The 25,061-nt window shown below is 40.8% G+C and overlaps 1 protein-coding gene and 1 long non-coding RNA gene across 4 annotated transcripts in view; both read right to left on the bottom strand.

Annotated features, from left to right (window-relative positions):
- Positions 1-375: 375 nt before the first annotated feature.
- LOC127479569 (uncharacterized) lies at positions 376-10,576 on the bottom strand. Its single transcript, XR_007907600.1, has 3 exons — positions 10,374-10,576; positions 3,049-3,153; positions 376-479 (listed from the first exon to the last, which is right to left on the bottom strand). It is a non-coding gene; the product is annotated as an uncharacterized LOC127479569 (long non-coding RNA).
- Positions 10,577-11,434: 858 nt separating this feature from the next.
- The window catches only part of CCDC88C (coiled-coil domain containing 88C), a 103,166-nt gene continuing 89,539 nt past the window's right edge, over positions 11,435-25,061 (bottom strand). The window contains exons 23-31 of one of the 3 annotated variants that reach the window (XM_051806579.1): positions 24,818-24,963; positions 23,507-23,596; positions 22,564-22,805; positions 18,494-18,676; positions 18,052-18,120; positions 17,222-17,290; positions 16,160-16,461; positions 14,958-15,173; positions 11,435-13,736 (exon numbers count right to left, since the gene is read on the bottom strand). In XM_051806579.1, the coding sequence (XP_051662539.1) occupies positions 12,726-13,736; positions 14,958-15,173; positions 16,160-16,461; positions 17,222-17,290; positions 18,052-18,120; positions 18,494-18,676; positions 22,564-22,805; positions 23,507-23,596; positions 24,818-24,963 (2,328 nt within the window). In that variant the 3' untranslated portion in view covers positions 11,435-12,725. Of the gene's footprint in view, positions 13,737-14,957; positions 15,174-16,159; positions 16,462-17,221; positions 17,291-18,051; positions 18,121-18,493; positions 18,677-20,720; positions 20,974-22,563; positions 22,806-23,506; positions 23,597-24,817; positions 24,964-25,061 lie in introns of those variants that run through there. The other 2 variants (XM_051806580.1, XM_051806582.1) reach the window with 2 other exon arrangements.

The raw sequence follows: 25,061 nt of genomic DNA, 5'->3' as shown, positions 1-25,061 counted from the left end.
ATTTATCAGGACCACAGCTCCCTCCTCTGATTTGTTTTTTGTTGTTGTTTTTTGTTTGTGGTTTTAAATTTTTTATTTTGTACTCATTTAGTGTTTATTATTTATTTTTATATGTATTTTTATATACATACATAAGAATACAGATATTAAGAAAATCAAACAGGCTGTGATCTTTCAGGAAGTGAAGTAAAACATTTGTTCCAGTGCCTTTTAATCTATGGTTATGTACCCTTGGGTATTGCAACTCTTTTATTACAGATTTTATAAAAGACAATATTATAAAAATGAAGTGCAATTACTTCCTTAGCAGTATGGGTGCTACTCTGCAGTAAAAAGCAACAGGGCATTCTGTTGGATCACTTACCTTCCCCAAGAGCCTGCCAGGGGCAGAGATCACTGTGGTGTCCAGTTCTCATCGGTGGCTGCAGGGAAAGCTTTTCACCTGCTGCAGAGTCCAGGCTGCAGATTGGGAACAAACCCTGAGAAGATCCACAGACAGTGATTACCCTTTGGGTGCTGGGGAAAGCAGAGGCACCAGTGGAACTGACATCGTGGGCAGTATCTCTTTCCTAATTTCCACCTTTGTTTCAATTGTCTTGTCATGATGAACATGCTCAAAGATGTGTCAGACAGATGCTGGATACAGGCGGTTGGATAGAGGAATACTGAGAAAGTAGAGCCTTGGTAATCAGACACAATATAGGTCCATCTGGTAAATCAGGCCTTGCAAGTACCATCACGTCAACAAACCTCCCTCTCAGAAAATTACAAAACAAAATAAACTGCAGAAAACCCCTGGTTTTATATCCATTCTATTTTGCTTACCTAAGCATGCAGATGCTGTAAAGCAGGTAACTAAAATAAAGGGATTTGGTGGCGTGGGCCACCTGCCTTCATCACTTCCAAGGGGGCAGAACGATCTGTTGCCACCTCCATCACACACACACACTCAGCAGTTGTATACTGGACCAAATTTAAAACTCTAAAAATGAAAAGAAATAACATTTTTGGTAGCCTTTTATCTCCATGAATTATACAGTAGTTATTAAAACTGACAAATAGCTGTTATTCGGTGCAAGTGGCAATTGTAGCTTTTTGCTCACTTTGGTCAAATCATTTTATTGCTTGTGATGATTAAGTAACTCCATTGAATTGAATTGCTCCTGGCTTGCATGTGTCAAAACCAGAAGCAGCAAGCTTCAAAACAAATGGAGTTAAACTGGTGTTATAAATGTCACAGACGCCACACAAATGCAGCAGGAAGGAGATCATTTAGACCATCTCCTTAGTTTACTCATTGAGGAAAGCTAAACTACCTCCTCCAGAGTTTTAGCTTCTCTTAAATAGCCTTTGAGGAAGATTCTGCTTCTCCTCTGGCAATGTCTCCATCCCCTGGCTAGGGCTGTTCTTAAAAAGCTTGCACTAATACAAAAATATTTATCTTCTATGTTTCCAATTCATTCCTCTTTTACATGTCCTTCAGGGAATATACATGAAAACCAGTCTATTGCTACCATTCTCAATATAATTTAAACGTCTGAGGATTAATCATGCTGTCCCTCTTAGTCTTTTGTAGACTAAGCAACCCCACTTTCCAGTGTGCTTTGTAGATCACATTTTCCAGACCTCTGCTCACTCACATTGGTCTCATTTCCAGTCATCAGCATCCCTCTCTAAGTGTATTCCAGTGGAGGCCCTTTCTGGCAGTGCTGGCTTTGTTTGATTCCAATTACTTGATCCATCCTTTGCTTATGAGGGTCAACTTTCCTATGAAGTTTCATTTAAATCCTTTCAAGCACCCATTTTGATGAGGAAAGGATAAATAACTTCTCTCTTTTGCAGTGACAAGCCACACAGACATTCCCATTTTGTGTAGCTGAGAAATAAGGACTTGCTACTGCTCTTCCTGGTCCACCCTAGAGCCCCTGCTGGGCCAGCTCTTACACTGCCTCGAGGGGTGGCCATGCAACACAAAGATTCACTTGCTTCAGAGGTTTCACTGCAGCCAGGCATCTTGCTTTATCTAGCTCTTCTCCTACTATTTTCCCTTGTTTCTGCTGTTGTTCCAGTCTGTATGGCACCACGTGTTATTAACCTTTTCCACAGGTTAGAAGGGCAACAGGTTGTTGCAGAGCACATAAGCAGCCCTCAGATCTGCACTCCAGGTGCTTTGGGAGGCTGCATGGACCAATGTACTAGAATTTATGCCCAGAATGTGCCCCAAGTGGTGAGCTTGGCTTCAAGGGTTGCCAGTGAAAAATGCTATTGCCTAACATACATCTCACAAATAAGCTCAATCACCCAGGCCACCTTTCCACTTCCAGAAGAAATGTCAGGTTATCTGCTCTTGCCACTGTGCTGGCAGCTATCAGGTTAGACACAGTCTCCTCCCTCCCCGTCCCTGAGTTCATGGGATTTCCCTGATTCTCTTCAAAGCCTGCAGGATTCCCACTCCTCCAGACTCGATGCAGCTCAGCTCTGTGTTCCAATAGAAAAGCACCAAGCTTGTATCCCCAAGAAAGAAAGGAGACAAAGTGCTCACTCAGCAGAGCACCATGTGTGTCAGGGCACTGCCAGGAGCATGGGAAAGCCAGCACTGATGAAAGCACCAGCCCTGAAGAGCTGCTGCTGACACCATGACAGTATGTGAGGTGGCCCTCGATTATCCTCCTGAGGTCTCTCACATGTGACACTGGCTATTTGGGAGCTTTCATCCTTCGAATGGTGACTGGAGATGTACCCAATCCTTAGTTATTTTAAAACCTTTAATTTCTGCTCGTAACACATATGACCAGACTTTTATCCCATTCACTGTCATGCCCCACAGAGGAAGAGATGGAGTCAGGACATGAAGGGGACCCCTTTCACAGCCTCCACTCACAGTGAGCTGCACCTTTCAGCTGACTTTGTGAGTTAGTCCCTCAGCTCTCTCTCACACTGGCCAGCACAACTCTGGCTGTGCATCAGCCAGGCACTGCAGGGCTAGAAATGCAATCTGAGGCCAGGTAGTTTAGCTTGGGGTACTGACGCTTTCATAATTCAACCTACCTTATCCCTTTGCAGGGATCCTCCTTGTGAGACCATCCTTCATCAGGTATAAATTCTCTCCTGGCTCAGAGGTTACCAAACTGGCTCTCAACTGGCAGCTACTTTCTGCAAGGTGAAAAAAGACTGGCAACACCTTTGGGAACTCAGGAAAACTGGGCATCTTCTGCCACAAATTAAAGTTCAGCATGTTAATACAGACTGAGATCATCTCAGCTTCTCACAGGAATGTGTGACCAGCAGGAAATTCTCTCTGTCCTTGCCATGCTGGTGTTCTCCAAGCTCCTTCAAAATGAAAATCCAAAAGCACTCAACATTTCCTACTTCTGCCCACCTCAGCAGAGGTAGGAACGTGGAAGGGCAGGGAGGAGTCAGTAATCTAGATAGGGAGAGCAAGCCATCCCCACAGGGTTGTTAGGTGTTTTTTGCTAGATAGCATATGCCTCTCTGGCTTCTTCCTGAGGCAGGGAACATGTTTTATTTACACTGAAAGTATAATTTAACAATTTTTGCACCTAGACTGCCAACATCCAACACAGAGAACTTCATTTTGCACACTAGAAATGGGTAAACTTGGAGCCCTACCAGTACATGTGGATTAGCAGTCATCATCTGCAGAGGATTAAAGCCTTGTAGAGGGGCAGTTGGCTTATCCTAGAGTGCCCTGCAGTACAGCTGCAGGTAGCTGGTTCTTCCCTTTGCCTATAAAGGGAGAAAGGCCTCCCTCTTACAGTAAGAGCAAAGAATGAAGTGATATGAACCTCACACATCCGTCCTGGAGCTCTGCCTGTTTCTGTTCACAATACTGAACAGTACAAATACACAGACACAAAGGAAGTTGAGAATGTAGAAGTTTCTATGCAAAGACTATCAGAATGTATAAAAAGTTTTGTCAAAAATCTAGGAGGCAAGGGCAGTGGAATTATTGTAGTCATCACAGCTACTCCAGAGTCCAAGCTAGAATATCTCTGTTCTTGCTATCTACAGAAAAGACTGAATTAATTTTTTCCCCAACTATTATGCCACTAAAGAGACACTGGCTTTGATGTGTGGCCTTGCAACTACTGGTTGTGTGCAGGACCCATGGATGATTGTGGATGTGTTGGGAGTAACCAGCTGGACCCACTGCAAACGCATGCATGAACTTCCTTTCAGCTATGGAAAAGAAGGTTGGTCAGAGGTAAGTGGAGTTCTTCAGGAAGGATGCCACATGGACTTTAACTCCTGTGCTGCTGCTCTTCCCCCTATTAGCATGGATCTGGGAATTTCAGTTTGAGAACTGTAGTCATAAGGTGGCCCATATACCAGTGCCCCAATGCAGTGAGGATGATGGGCCTAAATGCCCTTGAACCAAAACTTCAAGGATAAAACAGTCCCTGATCTTCAGTAACTGCGGTAGACAGTCAAAGTATGGCTGTACATAGTTCTTCAGATAATGGTGTTAGCCATAAAACATTGCTGCAAAGACATTGTGCTAAAAACAATAGACAGGGGTCACTGAGTTCACTTTTTGCTTTCCTTCTCACTTTCAGTTTTATATTCCTTTCTAAGCATACTCTCCTTTTCCAGATTAACAGTGTTAAACAGATATAACCTGTTAGAGTTTAACATGTGAAGGTAACATTTCTTCTGATTTTAGTTACAAAACTTCATGTGGATGAAATTTGATACAATAAAGTCTTATTGGTATCTGTTTTCATTCATTTGCCTGATTACATAAGAAGAGAACAACCACTTGCTCATATAGGATAGGTTGGGAGGCTGAGGGGAAGTCAGAATCTGCCAAATGGGACTCTGTTGCCATTGATATGGTTGGTTAAATAAACAAGGAAAAGAATCTTTGTTCATGGGAGCTAAATGTGGGTAGTGGAACTGGGCTTCAGGAATTCCAAGCTTTTTTTCAATTAAAGAAGTCAAAATAAGCAAGGAAGGAAATTCTAAAACAATGAAAACGATGTGAAAATTCCTACTGTTACAAATACTGAAGACTAAATAGAAAGAATATTGCCCCACTATGCAAAAAAGTGATATGGACCTTCTTAAATGCATCTATCATCCTGTTAGTATTTTTAAGTGCTAGCTAATTTTCACAAAGCTTTAACCATCAAAGCTATCTGCTGATCCTAAAATGTGTAACAAACAAGCTTAGAAATTATTATAAGACCTTGCATTAAAACTCTGCACAGATTGTAGAATTCTGTATTTATTGTAATGAAGAAATGTTTGAAGGACATCTCAATAAGATTCTGAGATCTGAAAAAAAGACTGGCTCTAGATTTCATGCAGACGTGCACCTTCTACTTCAGAAACACCTGCAGTGGTTTGCAGCATGTGGTGTATCTGCTACCTCAAGGCTTAGTTGTCATTTGTCACAAACACAAAGAGCAAAATGGAGCAGTATGAATGAGCAAAAGGAGGATGTGGGGAAGAGGCACAATGAGAAGACAGTGGCTGCAAGGTCACTATGGAGGGATGAGAGGGAAGAAAGGCCCCTTGGACTGATTGCACTGTGTATCTGGGCAAAATGTTTGAGCAGACTGAAGAAGAATAAAGCAAGGCAGTGTGGGGAACACTTGAGACAACAGCAGATGAGGAGCTAAGGAAGCATCAGAAAGCACTGAGAACAGATACTGAGACCGGGACTACAAACGGACCTCAAGACATGAGGATGGGACTGTGTAAGAGATACTTAGGCAAGGGGAGAGTTGTATACAGACATGACAACAGGAAAGAAAAATGGCAAAAATGTGAAAGCTGGCTGATAGTGATCTTTAGTGATGGAAGCAGGCATAGAAAGAATAAACTGCACCTAGATCTTGAGGGAAACAAGGTAAACAAAGTGAACTCGGGGGTAGGAAACAGTTAAAGGTAACACTCTGGGTTGAAGAACAGAAAGGTGTCTAGTGCTGTAAAGGAGAAGTCATGGAGGAAGGAAAGTTGCTAGAGATGAAGTGGGCTTGACCAGACTGTGGTAGCTGGTTGCACTATCTGAGCTGTAGGACAGGATCTGGCAAGAAAACTCCTTTGAATACTCTATGCAAAGAATTTTCTACTAACGCACACACATCGTTGTTGTTAGAAGAAGTGGTTTTTAGAGCATACCAATACATTAAAAATATACTGTTTCCCATCAAACACACATAACCCACCTCCTTTAAGCATCAGCTATCCAGGATCAAGATGCTACTGTGTGGAAACATAAGAAAAAGTAGCAACAGCAGGGAGATCCTTGTGTCAATGAAGGCACCAAAGCTGCATTACAGAGAGTACATAATGGTTCCTCACTGGATGCCAGTTTAAACCTTTTGTGACCTAACTGATCCAAAACTAGTCTACACTGAGAAAGAACGACTTTATCGAACAGCTGGGAGATATGGTGGAAATGGAGGAGGCTGTGCAGTCCTGCTTACACAACACTGTTAATACAGCCTTCTAAAGCATTCTACCCCTTTCTATCATTTACTTACAGATCAAATAAGCTGTAAGCAAACTCAAGAGGTTGAGGAAATTGAAGGTCTATCCCCTACAGTTTGTGCCTGCCTGTTTTCTCCATCTGCCTTTTCACAGAATCACAGAGAATGCTGGGTTGGAAGAAACTTAAAGATTATTAAGTCCAACACCCTACTCTTTGAAGGACTACCCAGCACTCAACCATATGATGAAGAGCATCATCCAGATTGCTCTTTGAACTCTGACAGGCTTTTGCACTGCTATGAGCAAGCAATCCTTGTTCAGAGGATTGCTACTTTAAAAAAAAATTCTTAAGATTTTCCCTTCACTGACATTTCCCCGATTTGCATAATTTCTTCTACTTTCACTAACAAACAGCCACAGGAGCACATCCTACAGGAGCACTCTCAAACTCATTGTGAGTTTTTCATCTCTGTAGAAACTGAGATGCTGCAGCTGAACATCCCCAGGTAACCAGCAGCTCTAAAACACACACATCTGTGGATTAGGTATTTTATGGGCCCAGTGCACACACATGCAAGTGCAAGTTTTAGGTAACTAGAGAAAAAAATCCTGTTGCAAAGGTGCAAGGAAGTATTTTTCATGGGTTTAACAAGAATGGGATAATTTTGGTCAGAGATATTTAAAACAGCAAGGGAACAGACTTTCATATCCTATAACCTCCAAAATACCCTGCTGAATGGTAAAACAATCAGAGTGGTAGCACTATGAAATGCTCACTTCAGTTCCTCAAGACATACTTTCCCACTTCTTGCAGAAAACTCCCTCTTTTCTCCAATGCAAGTCTCTAGAAATGCCTCAGCAGGCCACTGGGAAGCTGTGCTTCTCCAACTGGAATATCCTTCTCAAACTTTCATGTTCTTCCTTAGCAGTGTGTTCCCAAATGCAAACTGTGCTTTACTTGCCAGTAATGTATCTCAAACTTCCAGAGCAGGCAACTACTGGAAAAGTGATGTGATCTTTAACTGGCAAATTTCAGGGATTTTTACATGGAGAAGGTGCTCACTGTTCAAAGTGTAGTAGCCCAGCTCCATCCTGAATCCAAAGGCAGCCAGCACCTGATGTTGGAGAGAAGGGGGGAGGCTCTTATATTTTACTTAATAATGTTTTCTTAAAGCAGAGGCTGTTTAACTCTCCCATAAACTGTCTTGTATCATAAATCAAAGCCATAATAACACTATGATATTAATCTATTTAATTTCCTAAGAGCCTGGTGCAATGAGTCTCACCAACAGCTTCATTTTTCCCTTCCCAAGCATTCTTTCCTTTAGCACGACTTTCAGATCATGCCATACGGTGTCACCATCAGAGGAGGGAGCTGGGCTCCTTTTGCTTTCCCTTTGTGCAACACAGCTTTTCACAGGCTAGTGCCAGTGCTCAGATCCATGGCTCTTCCTCATTCTGGTATGCAATACACACAGTCTGTATTTTGGCACAGTCTCACCATCAGAGCTACATAATCCTCAGTTATGATATTCTTTAGTTAAAAATGTGCAAGTATTTTAACTAGAGCTGATCAGAACATCTGGGAATGATGAGCTGACATTAGTTTCCATGGCATTCTGTGGTTTGTTTTGGACATGTTTTACGTTCCTAGTTTCTGTGGAATAACATTTTCATTGTCCTGTTGTCAGTAAAATTCCAATTTTGCCTCCCTACTGCTATATCCTAAAGCCCCCAACAGTCAATAAATAAACTGTCTCTTCCAAGTTTCAGCTGGGGTAAACACAAGTAGTCTCCCACTGGGTTCCCCACTCATCCATGTTACTCTTTAATGGGATTCTTCACAATCCTTCAAATCTGAACAAACCTCAACTTTCTGTCACACTTCATCAACTTACATTTCAGTCTTTAGGACAGGGGTTAGCCTTTTAAGGACTTTCCCATTTGAGAAGCTTTTGAACAGCAGCTCTCTGTTTTCTACTGTTCTCTTCATACTTTTGAAAAAATCCTTCTGAGTGGAAGAACACCATTTAATTTTGCAAAACTTGCCATAGCTTCTCACAGTCACTTAAAACTCCTGTCAGTATTCTCTTAAAGCATAAATTTTTTCATCCTTTTCCAGCTGACTCAGTTCTCTCTTAGTTCTTATGGCAGCCTCTAGTACCAACTTTCAAGACAGACCTTCACATCCCAGTCTAATTCTCAAGTACAGCAACCCTTCATAACGATAACTTCATTTGTTATTTTCAGTAACTGAACTATTTCACTTTGCACTGTTAGGTCAGGTTTGTTCTGCCTGGTACTGGCAATTAGTAAAAACATTCCCAAGTTTTCCACCTTGCCTTGAACATCTCCAGTGCTGCTAGGAACTGATATTCTATTATTCTGGTGGGTAGAGAAGCAATTTTTAGGATAAAATTTTTTGGTGAAATTTATTACTGATTCCACTCCCCACCCCCCTTTCATCTAAAAATGAAAAACCAGAATTCAAATGCTCTCAGGACAGCTGGGTTCATGTTTAATGAGAAAAAAAAATTAAATTGTGTTGATATCTTCACATCAGTTCAACGTTCAGTTTGTAATCCTTTCCCATGAACTAATGATTTCTGGAGGATTTATGCCATGTTCTGTATTAAAGTCATTTACCTGTGGCTGAAATAACATGCTTCCAAACATCTGGACAATCAGAAATAATTTCCAACCACATGCTGTTTCCTGATGCACCATTTTTCTAAGCTAAGTAGTAGCTACTTTTACAACATCCTTAGCACTTAGAACTTCCCTCATTACAGAAAAAAAAGTAAATTCTATTTTTCAATTCTTCTCAATTATCTGGAATCAGAAAAGGTCTGTTCACTTCACAATCAAGTCTCAGGTTTGAGGAACAGCTAAAGAATTTGTAACAGGAAAAAGGTTTCCATGACATGGTGCCTCTGTAAAGGATAGTATTTTTTGATAAGGAGTTGGTGTGTTCACTACAGAGCACACAAACTCCCTAGAAGCCATTTCCACAGCAGCCATTTATTTTACTTCAAACCAACATCATCATCATCATGCAGCATGTGCAATTTTAAGCAAAATTTGTTTCCTCGTGTCAAGCAGCTTCACTGACTTCAGAGTGCAGGGTGTGGGTATTGCCAAAGGCACATCCCCTTGGCTTTCTTGGAATCCTATTAACTGCCTCCTTGGGATGAGATCCCCTTCAAAAATCTATCCTGTAATAGAAAACACAATCTAGAGAATTAATGAGCCACACATAAAAACTGAGGCACTCCCATCATCGAACGGCGTTACTTGAAGTCTAGAACCATTCAAAGCACTGCTTAGCAACCTTCAGGGAGCTTCCCTCTGTGTCAGGAAATGTCAGCATCCTCTTTCCCATGCAGAGCTGGGAAAAGCCAGTGTGCTGAAGCCCAGGGCTTCTGCAGAGGTCCCTCTTCCCTGGTGTCCCACAGCTGCAGATGGAGGCTCGATCTGTGGCCTTCCCACAGCCCAGCCCGGCTGCCTGCCCATGCACAGTGGGTCTCAGCAGCCTTCAAAGCTGTGCAAATTGGAACACCTACTTCACCTTCACTTCTTGGAAGGAATCAAGAAATGGTCTGGCAGCTCTGCTACATCCCTTTCCACCACAGGAAAACCTCTCCCAGCAGCTCCTGCCACCTCACACAAGCGGGTGCCTCACACCACCTCCACCAGCACAAAGGCAGGAGGATTTGCTGATTATTCTCTCTCTCTAAACACAATTGACTTCTCCTCTGCGTGAGCTCTCACACACCAAAACATGTTTTATCCTACAATGACTGCTCCGGGCACCTCAGAAAGACAAAGCGTAGCAGCACCGTAGCCGTGGGCAGGCCTCCTCCCACCCACCTTGTTCCCTTCTCCCACCCACCTTGTTCCCTTTTCCCACCCACCTTGCTCCTTACCTGATGGAGCAGCACACGGTGGGAGCACACCAGCCCGGGAGCCACTGTGTGTGTCAAAGGAGAGCTGACAACAATTAGTGAACTGAGCAGACTGTAAAATAACTGCACCTGCCATGGCAGGACCAGCACCTACATCAAAACTTTCCTTAACATTCCCAGGAAGGCCTAAGGGCCACAGCACTGTGAACTTCAACAGCTGTTCCACTGTATAACCTCTGTGTTTAAAATCCTCCCACACCTGAATGGTACTATGTAAGTACTTATTGCCTTTTTATTCAAACTCACTAGAACTGAGAAGGTGAACTGCCAACTAAGGTGTGTCTCTGGGCAGGTATTTACAGCAAAAGCAGATCTACAGTAACTGACAACTCACAGATCGCTTCCTCAGCAGTCCAGCCTGCACATGCCCTCCAAAAGGGAGCTGAAACAAAGGAGAAATACCAGTCTTAAACCTTTAGTGGTCTAGCCAAGAATCCATTTTGAGAGCGAATTTCTCTAAGAAGAATTTCAGTTTACCAAAATCACTCGGCGTGTTCTAAAATTGCCATATAGCACATAATTTTAAATTTGTTGCAAAACTATGGTTTGCAATTAACACAGCACAGAAGGCAGAAAGTGCCTTTTGCCATTCTCTTTATGTTGAAAGATGAATAATTTCTCACTTTTATGAGGCATCCTGAGACTTAAGCACAAAAAAAATTGTACAAAATACAAGCTTGGTCAAAATTGACAGCATGTTTGGCCTTGCCTGAAGTGGTCAAAGAAACATAAAAATTTAATGGTCTTATTCTACGGCGACCTGGAAGTCATTTAATTTGCGTAATCAACCCTTCTAAAGTCTTCAGTAAAGAGGTCACAATTAAATGAAAAGATTTCTGATGCACTTTCCATGGCAACATTATAAAAATGAATGCAACTCTGCCACACAGAGATGCAAATCAATACTGAGGCTTACAAAGACCTATTGCAGACAGATGTCCATCCAGCACCATGAATCACACTTTTGTGGTTTTTTTTTATTTTTCCAAGGAAAAAAAGTACAACATCAATCTATTTTATTTGAGCTTTATTATAAACAATTCTGTAGTTTCCAGAATGGGATCACTACATATTAGATAACAAAAACATCATCAAATGAATCAGTTTTAGCTTTTACTAAATTAAATCAGAACCAGCAAAACAAGTATTTTTTAAAGGATTTAGTCTATTGCAAGAAAAACAGCTTTACAAACATGGAATTAAAGATACACATTTGATCATATATACAATAAGCAGCTGATGACACTCCGGACAGAAACATACAAGGAACTTTTTGCACATAAATAGATTTTTAGAAGTATATTTCTTTCACATGTATACAAAATTATTTTGCTTTCTATACTGAGAAAAGTTCTTGGAGACATAAACAAGGATTTCTAAGAGACAAAATCCCACATACCACTTAGGATGTGGGCTGTCATGCACACAAGGATGTCATAACACAATTTACACAGCATTCCTATACAGTACTTGAGCTTCTTATATACATACTTACAAGACACTTTTGTACATGAGATGCCACCTTTGCAATGGAAATGGCACCTCCCCTGAAAGGCTGCATTAGTTCCAGTGTTTGTATAAAAGGTATAACAAGTTTCAAAAGGCAGCACCACTCTGCTTGCAGAGTCAAGGATCCACTGAGCTGCAGCTACAGTGAAGGCAATGGGGTCATTAGGCTGACCTCTGTGTTTGTACAGTCTCAGAGGGGAGGGTTGAGATGTGACCCTTGAAGTCTACACAATACCTCTATAGCATGTTGCTGTGGCAAAAAGAATTGATTTTACCAGATCCATGGCTAAAGCCACAGACTTTTGCTCTTCAACTTTATCTTTACACTACTTAAGCCAAGCACTTAGTTCTGGTTTTGGGGGAGAAGTTTGGCTTTTATATGACCTTTCCAGAATGGTTAAATTATTTATCAATGGTGGGGTTGGGTTTAGCACACATACAACCTGTGAAATTTTTCTTTAATGCAGGCAAAAAGGGTGCACGGTGCAGCAATGACAGAGGACCCTGGTAAGCTTCTCTGGAGTGGGGAATGCTCAGCACCTATGAGAATCAGGTGTCAAGTCTGCTGTGAGATTAGGCCAGAATTCTGCTTTGTTTTAGGCACAACCGTGTCAGAAAAAGGGCTGGGGTTTTGCTCCTTGCTTCTCTTAATCATACTTTGTCTAACTAGGAAAGGGCACCCTGAGAACCCTCAGAGCAGCATGCAGGTGATGCCTTTTAAGACCTGACAGTGTCTAGATAAATGTTACCTGGACAGCCATAGCAAACACATACTATAGCTGCATCTGTGGGTTACACACAGCCATACTCATACCAAACTGTCTGCTGATCCCCCTGGGGGTCAGGAGATCCGGGAGTGCTGTTGGAGCTGCTTCCTCTCACAGGCTCCTCTACAGCTTCAGTGCTGCTTTCTTGCAGCTTACCCTGGCACTTAGTAAGTAGGGCATCACCCTGGCCATGCCCTAAGGAAGCATTTCCCTCAGTGCTGCTGGAAACAGCTCTGCCAGGGGCCCCTGTGGCCACCTCCTCAGTACGAGGGGCTGGCTTGGGTTTGACTTTTGAAAGAGTGTGTGATGCAGATGAGTAGTGCTGCCCAGGGTTCACATGCTCTGGCTGCTGGGCATTCAGACTGCTGGTGGATGCAGTGGGCGAGGCAGAGAACTGACAGAAGGAGAGTGGCCTCTCATCTTTCGGTGGGGCCAGGGAAAGGCGCCTCGCGTCCAGCTGCCGACAGCGGGAATCGACACCTTGCAAGGAACCTGCCACCTTTGCAGACTGTGGCCTCTCTCTTAAGATTGCCTGGGAGCTTGTTGGCACAGAAGCCCTGGTGCTCTGACTGACAACATCCTTGCCCCCATGCAGCTCTGCTGACTTCTGAGCGCTCTCCTGCCTGTAGGTCTCTGGGCCGGTGGCTCTGAGGAGGTCTGCAGAGGCTAAGCTGAATGCCCTGCTCAGGGACGTGCTCCTCTTGCTCGTGGTTCCAGGCTGCTGAGGCTGTGCCATCTGCCGCATCCCGCTGCTGGGCTGGTGCTGTGCTGTGTGAGGAAGCTTAAGGGACCCCCCCTGGGAGTTTGCCAGAGGGGGTTCCACTTGTCTAAGATTTGGCTTCAAGTAATTTCCAGGTTTAGGTGTTCTTCCTTCTTCATTGACAATAGTCATCTTCACGGTTGGAGCAACAAGACTAGTGGGCATCTTAGCAGCCTCCTTTCTGGATGGCTGAACCAGCAAGTTCCCAGTAGCTGAAGGCTCATTTGCTTTCCGAAAATAATCGCTGAGCAAGTCATCTCTGTTACTGGAGGTGTCCTGGTGTGAGAAAATATGTACATCACATTAATGACAACACTTCTTGTTTAAAGAATCACACAGGACTTTGTGTTCACATCATCTTCCTTCCCACTTAATTCAAACCAAATACAACCACAGATTTTATATTTAAAGTGGGGAACAGAAGAAATAAATGCTTTAAATGGGTATAAATCCAAATCAAGGAATAACGTGCTCATCATAATGAGATCATGACAGCCTTGTTTGCCAGGTTAATTGTCATAAATTTTGAAAGTTTTGTTTCACTTGCAAGCTGGACAGCAGCTCTTTTGCTTCCTTTTACATCAGCCACTGTCACTGTAACATCAATATCATATTAATGACATCAGCATTGGTATCAGCAGATATCAATGATGTCTGTCATCTTCCAGAATACAGTTCATCTGGATAACTCTCTACCATAACTTCAGGAACATAACAGGAGACCATACCCTGGGGAGATGTGCTAGCATTACAAGAAAGTTTCATTCCTTCTCCATTGATTCCCCTCACCTCTCCTAGTCAATATACTATATATGCTAAAAGCTGTGTGTACAATATAATAAAATGTACAAAAAATCTTTACAAAAATGGGGATATGATTGTTTGCCTACAATGAACTTTTTAAATTTCAAGTCTGACAATTAATCTGGCAGTAAAAAAACCCATACAATGAGTATTTCATGGGGATGGTCCATGCAATCCAAAAACGGTGATGTTTGATCTGCTGCCTTTGCATTATTAGTACAAGGCATGCTCAGAATAGTTGAGGGCCATGCTGTTTTCACAAAAAACATGCTGAACAAGCTCATGAAATTTACTTTGTTTCTCTAGGAAGTATGTTAAAGCTTAATATATTCACTTTGCTAGTGTGCCAAATATTTCTTCCAGTCAAAAAAACTCGTTTTGCAGAAGCAAACACCAGCAGTGGTAACAGTACAGCGTGAAGATTTCTATGCTCGACTAAGTGTTAAAGCATGAGGGTTATTTTTAACTTCAATTTAAACAGCTGCTACACATATTAACATTGCAGAATGACTAGTCCTCCAAAAACACGCACGTGTATGAACAAGCACTGGAAATACTTTATGAGCAATTAATGCAAGTGATCTGGCAGCCTTTAACAACTAAGAGTTACAGAATGCTTCTATAGATATTAATATGCTAGCAAAAGCTGTAGTAAGTTGGAGCTGTTGCCTTCATAACAAGAACAATGGATACCCTGGGGATATATAGTGAAGCAGATCTCCTATTCCCCCTGCCTGTCCTGTGCCTCAGGCTGTCGGGACATGAATGACTGAGGAGCGATTCAAGTGACTGCGAATGTTCCTGAGGAATGGAAGGACATTCGCAGCAGCAAGAGGGATACAGTGCATCAGCTTCTAACAGAAATTGGTGCAATGAAATCATTTCACTCTCATTTAAACTGCGCCGATGCTGAAAAGGAACAAGGATGACAGAAAGAATGAAAATGGAAACATGGTCAGGTAGTTACAGACACATACAAAAATAATAATTTTACACATCTCTATAAGCTACAAATTGTACTTAGGATAATGAGGGAGTAGGAGGTATATTTAAACATTGCTCTGAAAATTCAAGGACCAAAATTTACTGGTACCATAAAATAGTACAGCTCTGCTGATTTCAACACTTTTACCAAAGCATTCATGAAACAGAAATATCTGTTCACTTACACTACCAATTAATTGTTCTTAAGATATTAACATGTTCAATACTGCACTGCCTCACTACTGTACAGCACATCTGAGCAGTGAAAGACAAATGCCATCTAGAAAACATTTCATTTCTGATCACTTCAATAAGTGACATATTCCTGCAGTCATTGAACCAACAGGGCAGTGCCAGTCAAAACATAAATGTGCAGCATGATGAAAGTATCAAGAACTTCCCTGGCAATAAAAATATTCTCTCTCATATGCACCGACATTTTCAGATTAAGAGATGGTTTTAACAACTGCATATTTTGCACTTCAATTGAAAACTATTTTAGGTTTCGTTCCTAATCATAGATTTAGCAGCTGAAAATTAAACAGAAAACTTACCAGTTCATAAATAAAACTACCTGGACCTGAGAACTGCTGATGATTTAACACAAAACCCTGATCACATGTATTTGCTGGTAAAAAGTCCCAGCAGTCTGATACATAGCACTTGCAGTGAATTATCTGCCTGACTTGTCATAGGTGATACATCAAAATAAGTGAGCAGAGTGCTATGTGAAAGTTAATCTTGCCTTGGTTATTGAAACTGTTCATTCATCTTGCAAGATTCAACAGTACTCACACATATGAACAAGGATCATCTTGTCTTTCCTTGTTTCCCTATGGCCTCATCCTCCTGAATTAGCTTTGAACAGTTTTTTGACAGCTGGAATGAGCCATCTAGCTCTCTTTACTTACACTTGGTGGAGACAGCCTGTTGCTCTCTTCCAAGAACTCTTCCAAAGTTACCATCTCACTGCCAGGTGAGGCAGCCCGTTGCCTGCCTGGGTAAGACTGAGATGGGTTACTCTTCTGAGATTTATCATAAGAGATCAAACCATTCCGGTGAGAGGAGGACTCTTGCCTGCTGCTGGGGCTTAAGATGGCAGAAGCAGAGTGAAGGGGATAGGTGTCTCGGAGCAAGGCTGGTGCCTCTCTGCTTGGCACCATATCTTCACTGCTGAGGCTCTCAGTTCTACCATGCATATGGTCTAACGAACCTGAGAAGAAGCATAACTATCATTAATAACACTGCTCTGCCCTCATTTCAGTAGATTTCTTACTGAGGTAGAAACTTTATCATTCAGGGTTATTTCAACACAGACTGGGTGGTATTTTTTACCTTCCTTCTCCTACAGAGCTCAAGGCAATCAGAACTTGGAAAGATCAGGACTAGTAAACGTGTTACAGCACATACTTTGAGCTCTATGTTAAACAAACACAATTACTTCTCCAAGGAATAAGAATTGGCAGCCTCTTTACAACCCCTTTGTCACTAGGAGATCTCCCAGTCTTGGCTATGTGATCTGAAAGCCAGTACCTGACAGTGGGAAAGCAGAGAGCAGATTTCTCCACAGTGTCAGGTCTCCAGGCATCCTTCAAGGATGCACAAATTCAGCAAAGTAAATCTCCAGAGCACACTGATTCCGTACACAAGTGTTGTACAGAGTAAGAACCACAGAGACCTGTTGTTGTAAAGAGTCTAAGAGTGGCCTGATACTTCCCACAGTATTGATGCCAGTCAGACTGAAGCAAAACTAGACTTCCTGCCTTAAAAGCCACCCCTTGCCAGAATCAATCTTAGAAAAGTACTTCTTGCCAGCAGTTTTGATTCCCAAGACAACCATGTCCAGATTTCATAATCATTACAGTCTTCAAAACAACAGTCTTCAAAATTAATTGGAAAGAAAATGGCATTTTGCATACAGTTTCATGGAGTTTCACTTCCTGTTTGTCACAACTCAGCTGTAAAAGCTTTACCTTTTAAATTGAGAGGTGAACTACTGCTGGAAGCGTTCCTACTGCTCTCTAAACTGCTTGGCCTGGACACTGAAAAACACAAATCAAGCATAGAACAAACAGATCTTAAGTTTCTCTGATTCCCTAAAAGACTTGGTTACAATCTCCCTTCTAAAATAGGACCTGTGCAACTAAAAACATTAACAACATAATATCTAGAGGATGCCAAAATCTGGACAGAGTAGAAACTGTTTTCATTTTTAAAGTTGTTTAGCATCCATCTTGTTTATCTCAGTTATTTTTTGCACAAAGAAATATGTTTTGGGTTTTCTTTTTACAGCAGCTATAAAGTAATGTAAATACTGAAAAAGCTCAACAATAAGTTGCTGTCTCTTTCTCAGTTTTCTTTGGAAGGAGCTGGCAGCCAGACGGCAAATTAAGTCTTCCACAAATCTCTAAACAGGCAGTGCTGCTGTTTCAACAGTGTTCCCACTGTGCATCCACACCCCAAATTTTTCATATTGCTGGTTCACTCCTTTAAGAAAGGAATTGAACACTATCCAAAAAGATCAGCAACAAATCTGTAGGACATGCATTAAAAAGTCTGCTGGGGCAAGGTAACTTGCCTCAATGTCAGCATTCATTTTCAAAATTTATTTTGGCAAAACAGCCATTAAAAGCTCCTCAATAGAAAACCAGAAATACTTAGATTCACATTCCCAAAATGGTGCTGCATTGCTACATCCCCTTCTATTATGCTAATTTAAAATATTCTAGGACAGTTCACGTGGATGCAATGAAACAGGTCTTAATGTAGACGTTTAGATCACTCATATATACTATAAGCTTACCATGCTGTCTGGTGCTTGCCAACTCCACCTCAGGGGACTGTTCACATAGATTATCTTCTGAATTATAGCCTGGAAAAGAAGGTAAAAGGTAATATTGAACACAGAAAAGTTAATCCTTCAGGTCAGTCTCCAATGTATTCTAGCAGCATAGAAGACTGAGGTGGTCAACAGGTTTTACAGACCCAACACTGGAAGAGCAGCCACCTTCTTTCCACTGGGCAGGGAACCACAGAAGCACTGATGTTCAAATGTGGTCTGTCAAGCTGGTGACATTACAAGACTGAGGAAGCCCTGTATCTGATCAATTAAACCATTAAGAAGATAAAGTAGGAGTAAAAATACTAGTGCTTTGGTTTTGTACTTGAATGCCACTAGTAGCCTTGTAGGAACTATGAAATGCCTGACTGGCACTAAAAGCTGGTGTATCAAATGCACCACACACCTTTTGGTCTGCTCTGGAGCCTGGAGATGGGGGTGGAAGTGTGCAGGTGAATAGCTGAGGTTGAGTAAGTTCTGGAACCCATTTCCACACAGCAGGGTTTTGTCGCAGAGTCTGCTGAGATTTCAACATTATCATTGCTGCCTCCGTGATGGGAATTCCTTTTTTGCTTTAGGTCCATTAGCACTGATGGGGAAAGAGGTAAATAAATAAGATTCAATGAAAAAAAAATAGCACTAGAGGATTTTTATTTATCTGCCTATACAAACACGACAAGCAGGCACAAAGAAACTGCACAACATAGGCGACAGTTTTGCAAGCTTTTCCATAAACAGTTCAGTAGTGGATAGGAAATTTCTGCCACCAGCTTGTCAGTCATGTGTGCTCTCTGTAAAGTGTGGGAGTGACAAGGGCTGCTTAGTGCTGGTGGGAGGGTTGATATTATACATGCAACAATTACCGTGAAAGGAGGAAGAAAAGGAGCAAAGACATGAATCCAGAAAAGATAAGTGAGGTGTGAAATTCCCAAAGCATTATTCCTTGTAGGTACATTTTATAAGCACTTCAGTAATAAAATAGAATAAGGAAGGAGTGACAGTAGTCACGCTCTTACTCAAAGAAAAATAATGCTGATTTGGAAATTATCTAGCATGATCCACACACTAAGCTAACTGCTTTCAGGTTTAGATCTTTGCTGTGGGTAAGAGTTCAGTCTTTACAAGGTTAAAACTCTGCTGCTCTTATGATGTTCTGGTGCAATGATTTTTAAGTGGAGTTCCTGGGATCTTAGCAGGAGAACAACAAAAACTGTCTGCTAGAATACTACTTAGATTCAGAAAGCTGAAAAATTCTTTTCTACTGATGTGGTAAATTAATTCATTTACTGCAATGTGAATGTAATACTTTAAGGCACACATAGAACAAAATTTGAAGAATTTACTACAGAAAACACACTTAATGAGATGCAAGATTAAGTAATAGAAACTAAATGCTGAAAACACAGCAGAGTGCAGCAGTCAAAATAAACAGCTTGCAGAGACAATGGACACACAGTTCAAAGCACAGAGCAGCTGTAAAGTTGTATTAGAGAAATGGATCAAGCTACTGTCATCTTAGATGGCTCCTGGAAGCTGACTTCAAGAACAATGTTTTCTCCCACAGTTTGTGTGGACTCAATAGCACAGGGCCAGCACTTGCTCTCAGAACTGAAGTTTATGCTGTGCCTGGAGGGGCAATTACTGGCTAAAGCTTGGCATGCAAATCTGTACTTCTAATGGACTTTGTAGACGCACTTAACACCTTCCATAGATGCCAAAAATATTAATTGCCCGAGAAACAAACATTCTTTACAAATTCCAAAATGGGCAGCAACAGGCTGTTCTGCCAGAGTCCCTGGTTGTGCCACTGAGGGACAATTCTCAGAATGAGAAGGGGGATGAGATCTTTAGGCCTCTCTGCTGTCCATGCTGCAGATGATTCTCTAACAGAGTGGGGACTAGACCTGCACACTCATTTCAGAAGCCACTAGGTCATGACTGTGAGGCAACAAGAATTCTGGGCAATGGATCAAAGATGAAGGTTATTCCCTGTCTTAAGAGAACAAATTTACTTTCTTCTTCCAAAAAAATCTGTTGAAACTGAAGCAGCAGAAACTGAAACTTCATCTCAATTCAAGATGAATTTTCATAGTTGGAAGTGTAAAACCTTACTAAATATCATGTTTGAATGCAAACATCAAGACAGTTGGCTGAGAATAATTTTTCCAGTAGTTTCCATTCTGTATTCAAAGCTAGATTATTTAAAAGCAGACAAAGATGTTAAAAATCCTACCTTTTGTAATCATTTAGTGGCACAGAATACTGGAAAAGTCTTTAGGATTTGAGACTGTATTTGTATTTTAGTAGGACTACAACATTGTAGAAAGCATAGCAAAAGCAAATCAGTCCAACACTTCAACTGGACACAATGCAAATATGTGATTGCAAGAAAATATTGAAGCGAACAGCAACTTCACTTACTTACAACATGCACCACAGCCAATATACATACGCAAACTGTATGCCATGAGGTCCCCTAAAAGTGTGCTGCATTGAAGAAATGATCCACAGTGTGCAATAGTGATTCATCTTCTACGGGAAAACTTAAGTCCATGTTCACTAATCTTTGCTTGTATTTAGAGTATTGTAAAGACATGCTGAGTGTTTCTATCAATGTGCGTGTTCTTTTAAGGTGTGCGGGATTTTTTTGTGTTTGTTTTTTTTTAATATTTGTGAGAAACAAATGAAGATAAATGCTAAAGAGAAGGTGTTAGAAAACTCCCAATTCCGGGAAAGAAAGAGGTTCATTAGGAGAGGATGGGGTGTCGGAAGAAGACCAGAACCGGAGCCGATTAGAGAAAGACTGATGATTCGATGGAGACTTAGGAGACTTTTCTTTATCCTTGCTTTTGCTTCTCAAAAAGGCAATCTTTTTGCGCAGTGCAGCTAAATTGTTATCACCCAGGTATCCCAAAAAGAAGAAGAAAAAAGGTAAAATAAAAGCATTGTAAATAAAACTTAGCATCTTAACACAGATCAAAGACTACACAACCAGTAAAAACAAAAAGGCTAAACAATGACTAACACCTATATTGGAGGACTGATGAACGTATAGTTAACCATAGCTAATCTGACTCAGATTAACGCATAGATTAACACATACACATAAAATGTAAGCAAGTCCTTTACAAAATTACTGTTAGATCACCCAAAATGTTTTTACTTAATAATATAAGATCAAATAGGTGTGCATGTTTCTCAGTGATAACATACTCAAATGTCCTAGATGTCTTCTAGGCTTTAATACTGATGGCTCCTGAACTCCACGTAAGCGTGTTTCACTTAACATCAAAACAAATGAAGCCACAGAGACTTTCTGTTATCTCTGGCACTCCACAAGGGCCTAGTTCTGTGGAAACCCAAGCCCAAATCCCATGCTGAAATCCAGATGCATATTAAACCCTCAACATCTAAAATCACATGGATGATCTGAGACATGTGTTTTTATTTTAAATGAATAAATGACCTTGAAGGATTAGAATGGGGAGAGAGAAATATAAAACTCAATCAAAACAAAAACTTCAGACAGACAGATATTTGCAGTAGTTTATAACAAGAATTCTACTTTTTTCAGCTGCTCCCCTTCTGTTTCCCACACTCCTCAGGGGGAAGACAGGAATTATTATTCAAGTATTAATTTCAAAATTGCCTCTTGAAAAGTATTCCTGGAGAACAATATATAGAAACCGACAGCAATGCTCTCAGTAGAATAAACAAAGCTTGGGATATATATTACCTTTAATAAGGATGACAGAGTATTTATTTTGAGGAGCTTTCGTTTAATTTTCCCATTATTGGGAACACCTGATTTACTGTATAAACTAACTAAACAGAAAAAGCAATCATTCCATCTTCCTTACATTTGTCCTAGTGTCCAAAAAACAAAAAATCATTTCATCATTTTACATTAACTAATTCCTAGTTTGATTCGAAGTCAAAACATGGCAAAGTCCTCCAAAACAACCAGGTTACGCTAAATTGGCATTTGCCACATTATTTGTTTTGCATGTGCACCACCTGCTGGCAGTGGCTGTCAGCCAGATCGTGCCCGTTGAAAAAGCAGCCTCTGCTCCTGGAACCACACACCACTTTACCATACAGCTTTAAACTGAAACTGCTTTGCTGCAAAACCCCACTAAATGAGATATTTCAACCAACTTATTCGGTAACATGCAATACATTTGGGCAAACCAAGAAACTTCATACTAAAGTTGAAGGAAGAAGTATGAAATAAAAGGAAGAAATCAAGTTAAAACCAACCCCCTACCTTCTAGATTTTACTCCAATTTTTAGTTTAGGTTTCTTTGCTCACTAATATTTTTATTTTACTAAAAAAGCCAACAAAACAAAACAAATAAAAAGCCAAACACCACTCCCCCCCCCAAAATATAATATGATTGAATATTAACATATCCTATATATTACATCTTTTAAAAATATTTTTCAGCTCCTGATTTTAGGCTGGGCATTCCTTACCTTTGTTTGAAGAACCCCCAGGGCTCTCTCTCTCTTCCATAGGGTTTGACCCTTGAGAGGTATTATCCTGAGACTCGTGTTGATGTTTCAATTTCTGGGAGGCAGATGGAGAGTTTACCATCTCTGGGGATTCAGAATGCCATGTGGGGCTTTCTGCTGCTGGTTTCAACCGCTCCCTTGTAGTCTCCTTCTTTGGCTTGATTAGTTTGACTAAGGCTCTGGCTCCAATCCAGTGGTTTTTCCTGATAAAGCAGGTTTTGTGAATGGAATTCAGAAAACTCTACAAGAAATACTCCCCAAAGAAGTTTACAGCTGTGCTAAAAACACCAAGCCATCCTACATTCTTATTTGTTTACTGTCATGAATTGGCTAAAAAAAATGCAGCACAAATTTCACGGAGCTTGGAGATCCATTTCTCCCCTGAAGTCAAAATTACTTTACAGAAATATTTCTCTGGCATGAGAAATGTGAGAAAGACAACTGTTCCCTCTGCTAGAATTCTAAACTACACATATGGACCCACATGAGACATTTTAACAGTGCAGAAAGCTCTACTACAGGAACAGACTGAGGAGGAAAGAAATCAAAATTGCTTTAAAGCTGAATCCCTCTCTTTGCTAAGGCTATCAGTCAGAACTATGTATAGTGGAATTCGCTTGGCTCTTTTTTGTTGTTTTTAATATAATTTTTTAAGTCCTTTCTCACCAACAGATTGCTTTTTCACAATTAATATTGTTTCAGATTGCTGTATTAATACAGAGGGCCCCTCATGAGGTCCTGTGCTCTACATTAACACAATCTGCTGCTTCAGAGAATAGCTTGCTGAGTTAGAGTGAAGATTGCCCTTATTTAGATAATATTTCTATTATCCCCAGTTAAAGAAAGCCCTTTCTTGCTCTCACAAATCTGTACAACAGCAGAACTGAACCCATGTGGGACTTACTTTTTTGGAGCAGGATCATAGAACTTGTACTGATCCATTATCTTCTCTTCAAGTTTTTCCTTGTGTCTCCTTAAGGCATTCAATTTATCACTGTGAGGGGGAAAAGCATATTCTGAATCAACTGTATGAAATTAAGCATAATAAAAAAACTGAAGACCAAGAGACACCAAGAGAGGAAAGAGACTGAAATATCTTCCTATCCCAAACCTTCAGAATCCTCCTGAGCTCATTCACAATCTCTTTAGAAAGTGCAAATGCAAAAGCCTACCAAATCTGCTGATGGATGGTTTTTGTGCAATAAGCACAAAAGGTGAAAGAACAGTAGATGGTGGTGCTAGGTTACTCACTAATACCTCAGTCAGAGTTTGTTTGGGGGATGTTAAGATTAACTATATTTTTTACTCATTATTTATTTTATTAACCTACACAGTGGAAGTTGGCAAATCTTATTTTCATTCAGGTAGTAGGTCAAATGTACCTCCATCACAGAACTGTCAGACACCTGAATAAATATGTTAGAATACAACATCTGAACCATATTCAGCCAATTTCAGCAAATAATTTCTAAAATTTCAGCCATATAAGCCAGTACTGATACAAAACTCAACTCAGGAACTCCCACATCATCCTGATGTGCTGAAACGAAAATTCTTAGGATTAACAACACTTTTCTTCCTTCTTTCATACCAATAACAGAAATTCACTTGCACTGAGAATAGGATTCTTTGTAAATGTACAGTATCTTTGAGCAGGGTATCTCACTTAAATGTGTCACCCTGTGCATGAAGGATGCAGCAATGTATGTGCATACATGCATCCCTAAAAACAACATCAAAGCAGGTATTTCTTAAAATGCAAATGACAAAAACTAGAGGAGTATGAATATTTGCTATTATTCACAAACTTAAATATAAAATGACTCTCATAAGACTAAATTTTTGTAGCAACTCAGCTGTTTTTCAAACTCTTTCCAAGCTTTCCAAAACCACTCTTCTTTGAGAAGTACCACTGAGTTTAGCATTCCATCTTTTATAACTAAATTTTCCACATAGGTTGATCTACATTATTTGAAAAGAGCTGTGCTTGCCCAGCTGTCTCCTGAACATTCCTTTGCAGGAAGGCAATGTGAAGAAATTTTGTGCATTCTCCCATTACATACATCTCCTACTTAAACATTCCCTCTTCCAGCCATATATCAAGTAGACCTATCGTTCTGCTTCCTGTCCTTCTACTCCTGATAGATGATTTGTATTCTATGTTTGCCTAGATGGCCTTTTTTAGGTTTCACAATTCAAATCTCTTTTTTCTTACATGTACTGTTTCTGTTCTTCATGATACTGCTCCTTGCTCTCCATGGTCTGCTCCAGTAACATCTGATTCTGCTGGCTCAGCATCTGAATCTGACTCAGAAGATGATGGTTTTCTTCTTCCAGATTTCCCTTTAGACGTGACAGCAGCTATTAAACAAGACAAATTAATCTCTCCTCTGGTCTGGCTTCCCTGGAGTGCACCATAATCAAGCTAACACAATAGCATGGCAACCTAGGATAAAAAC

This window comes from Manacus candei, unplaced genomic scaffold (genome assembly GCF_025592945.1).
Source record: "Manacus candei isolate 608988 ecotype Guabito, Panama unplaced genomic scaffold, ASM2559294v1 h1tg000067l, whole genome shotgun sequence".
Taxonomy (NCBI): domain Eukaryota; kingdom Metazoa; phylum Chordata; class Aves; order Passeriformes; family Pipridae; genus Manacus; species Manacus candei.
This window is presented reverse-complemented; position numbering and strand designations above follow the sequence as displayed.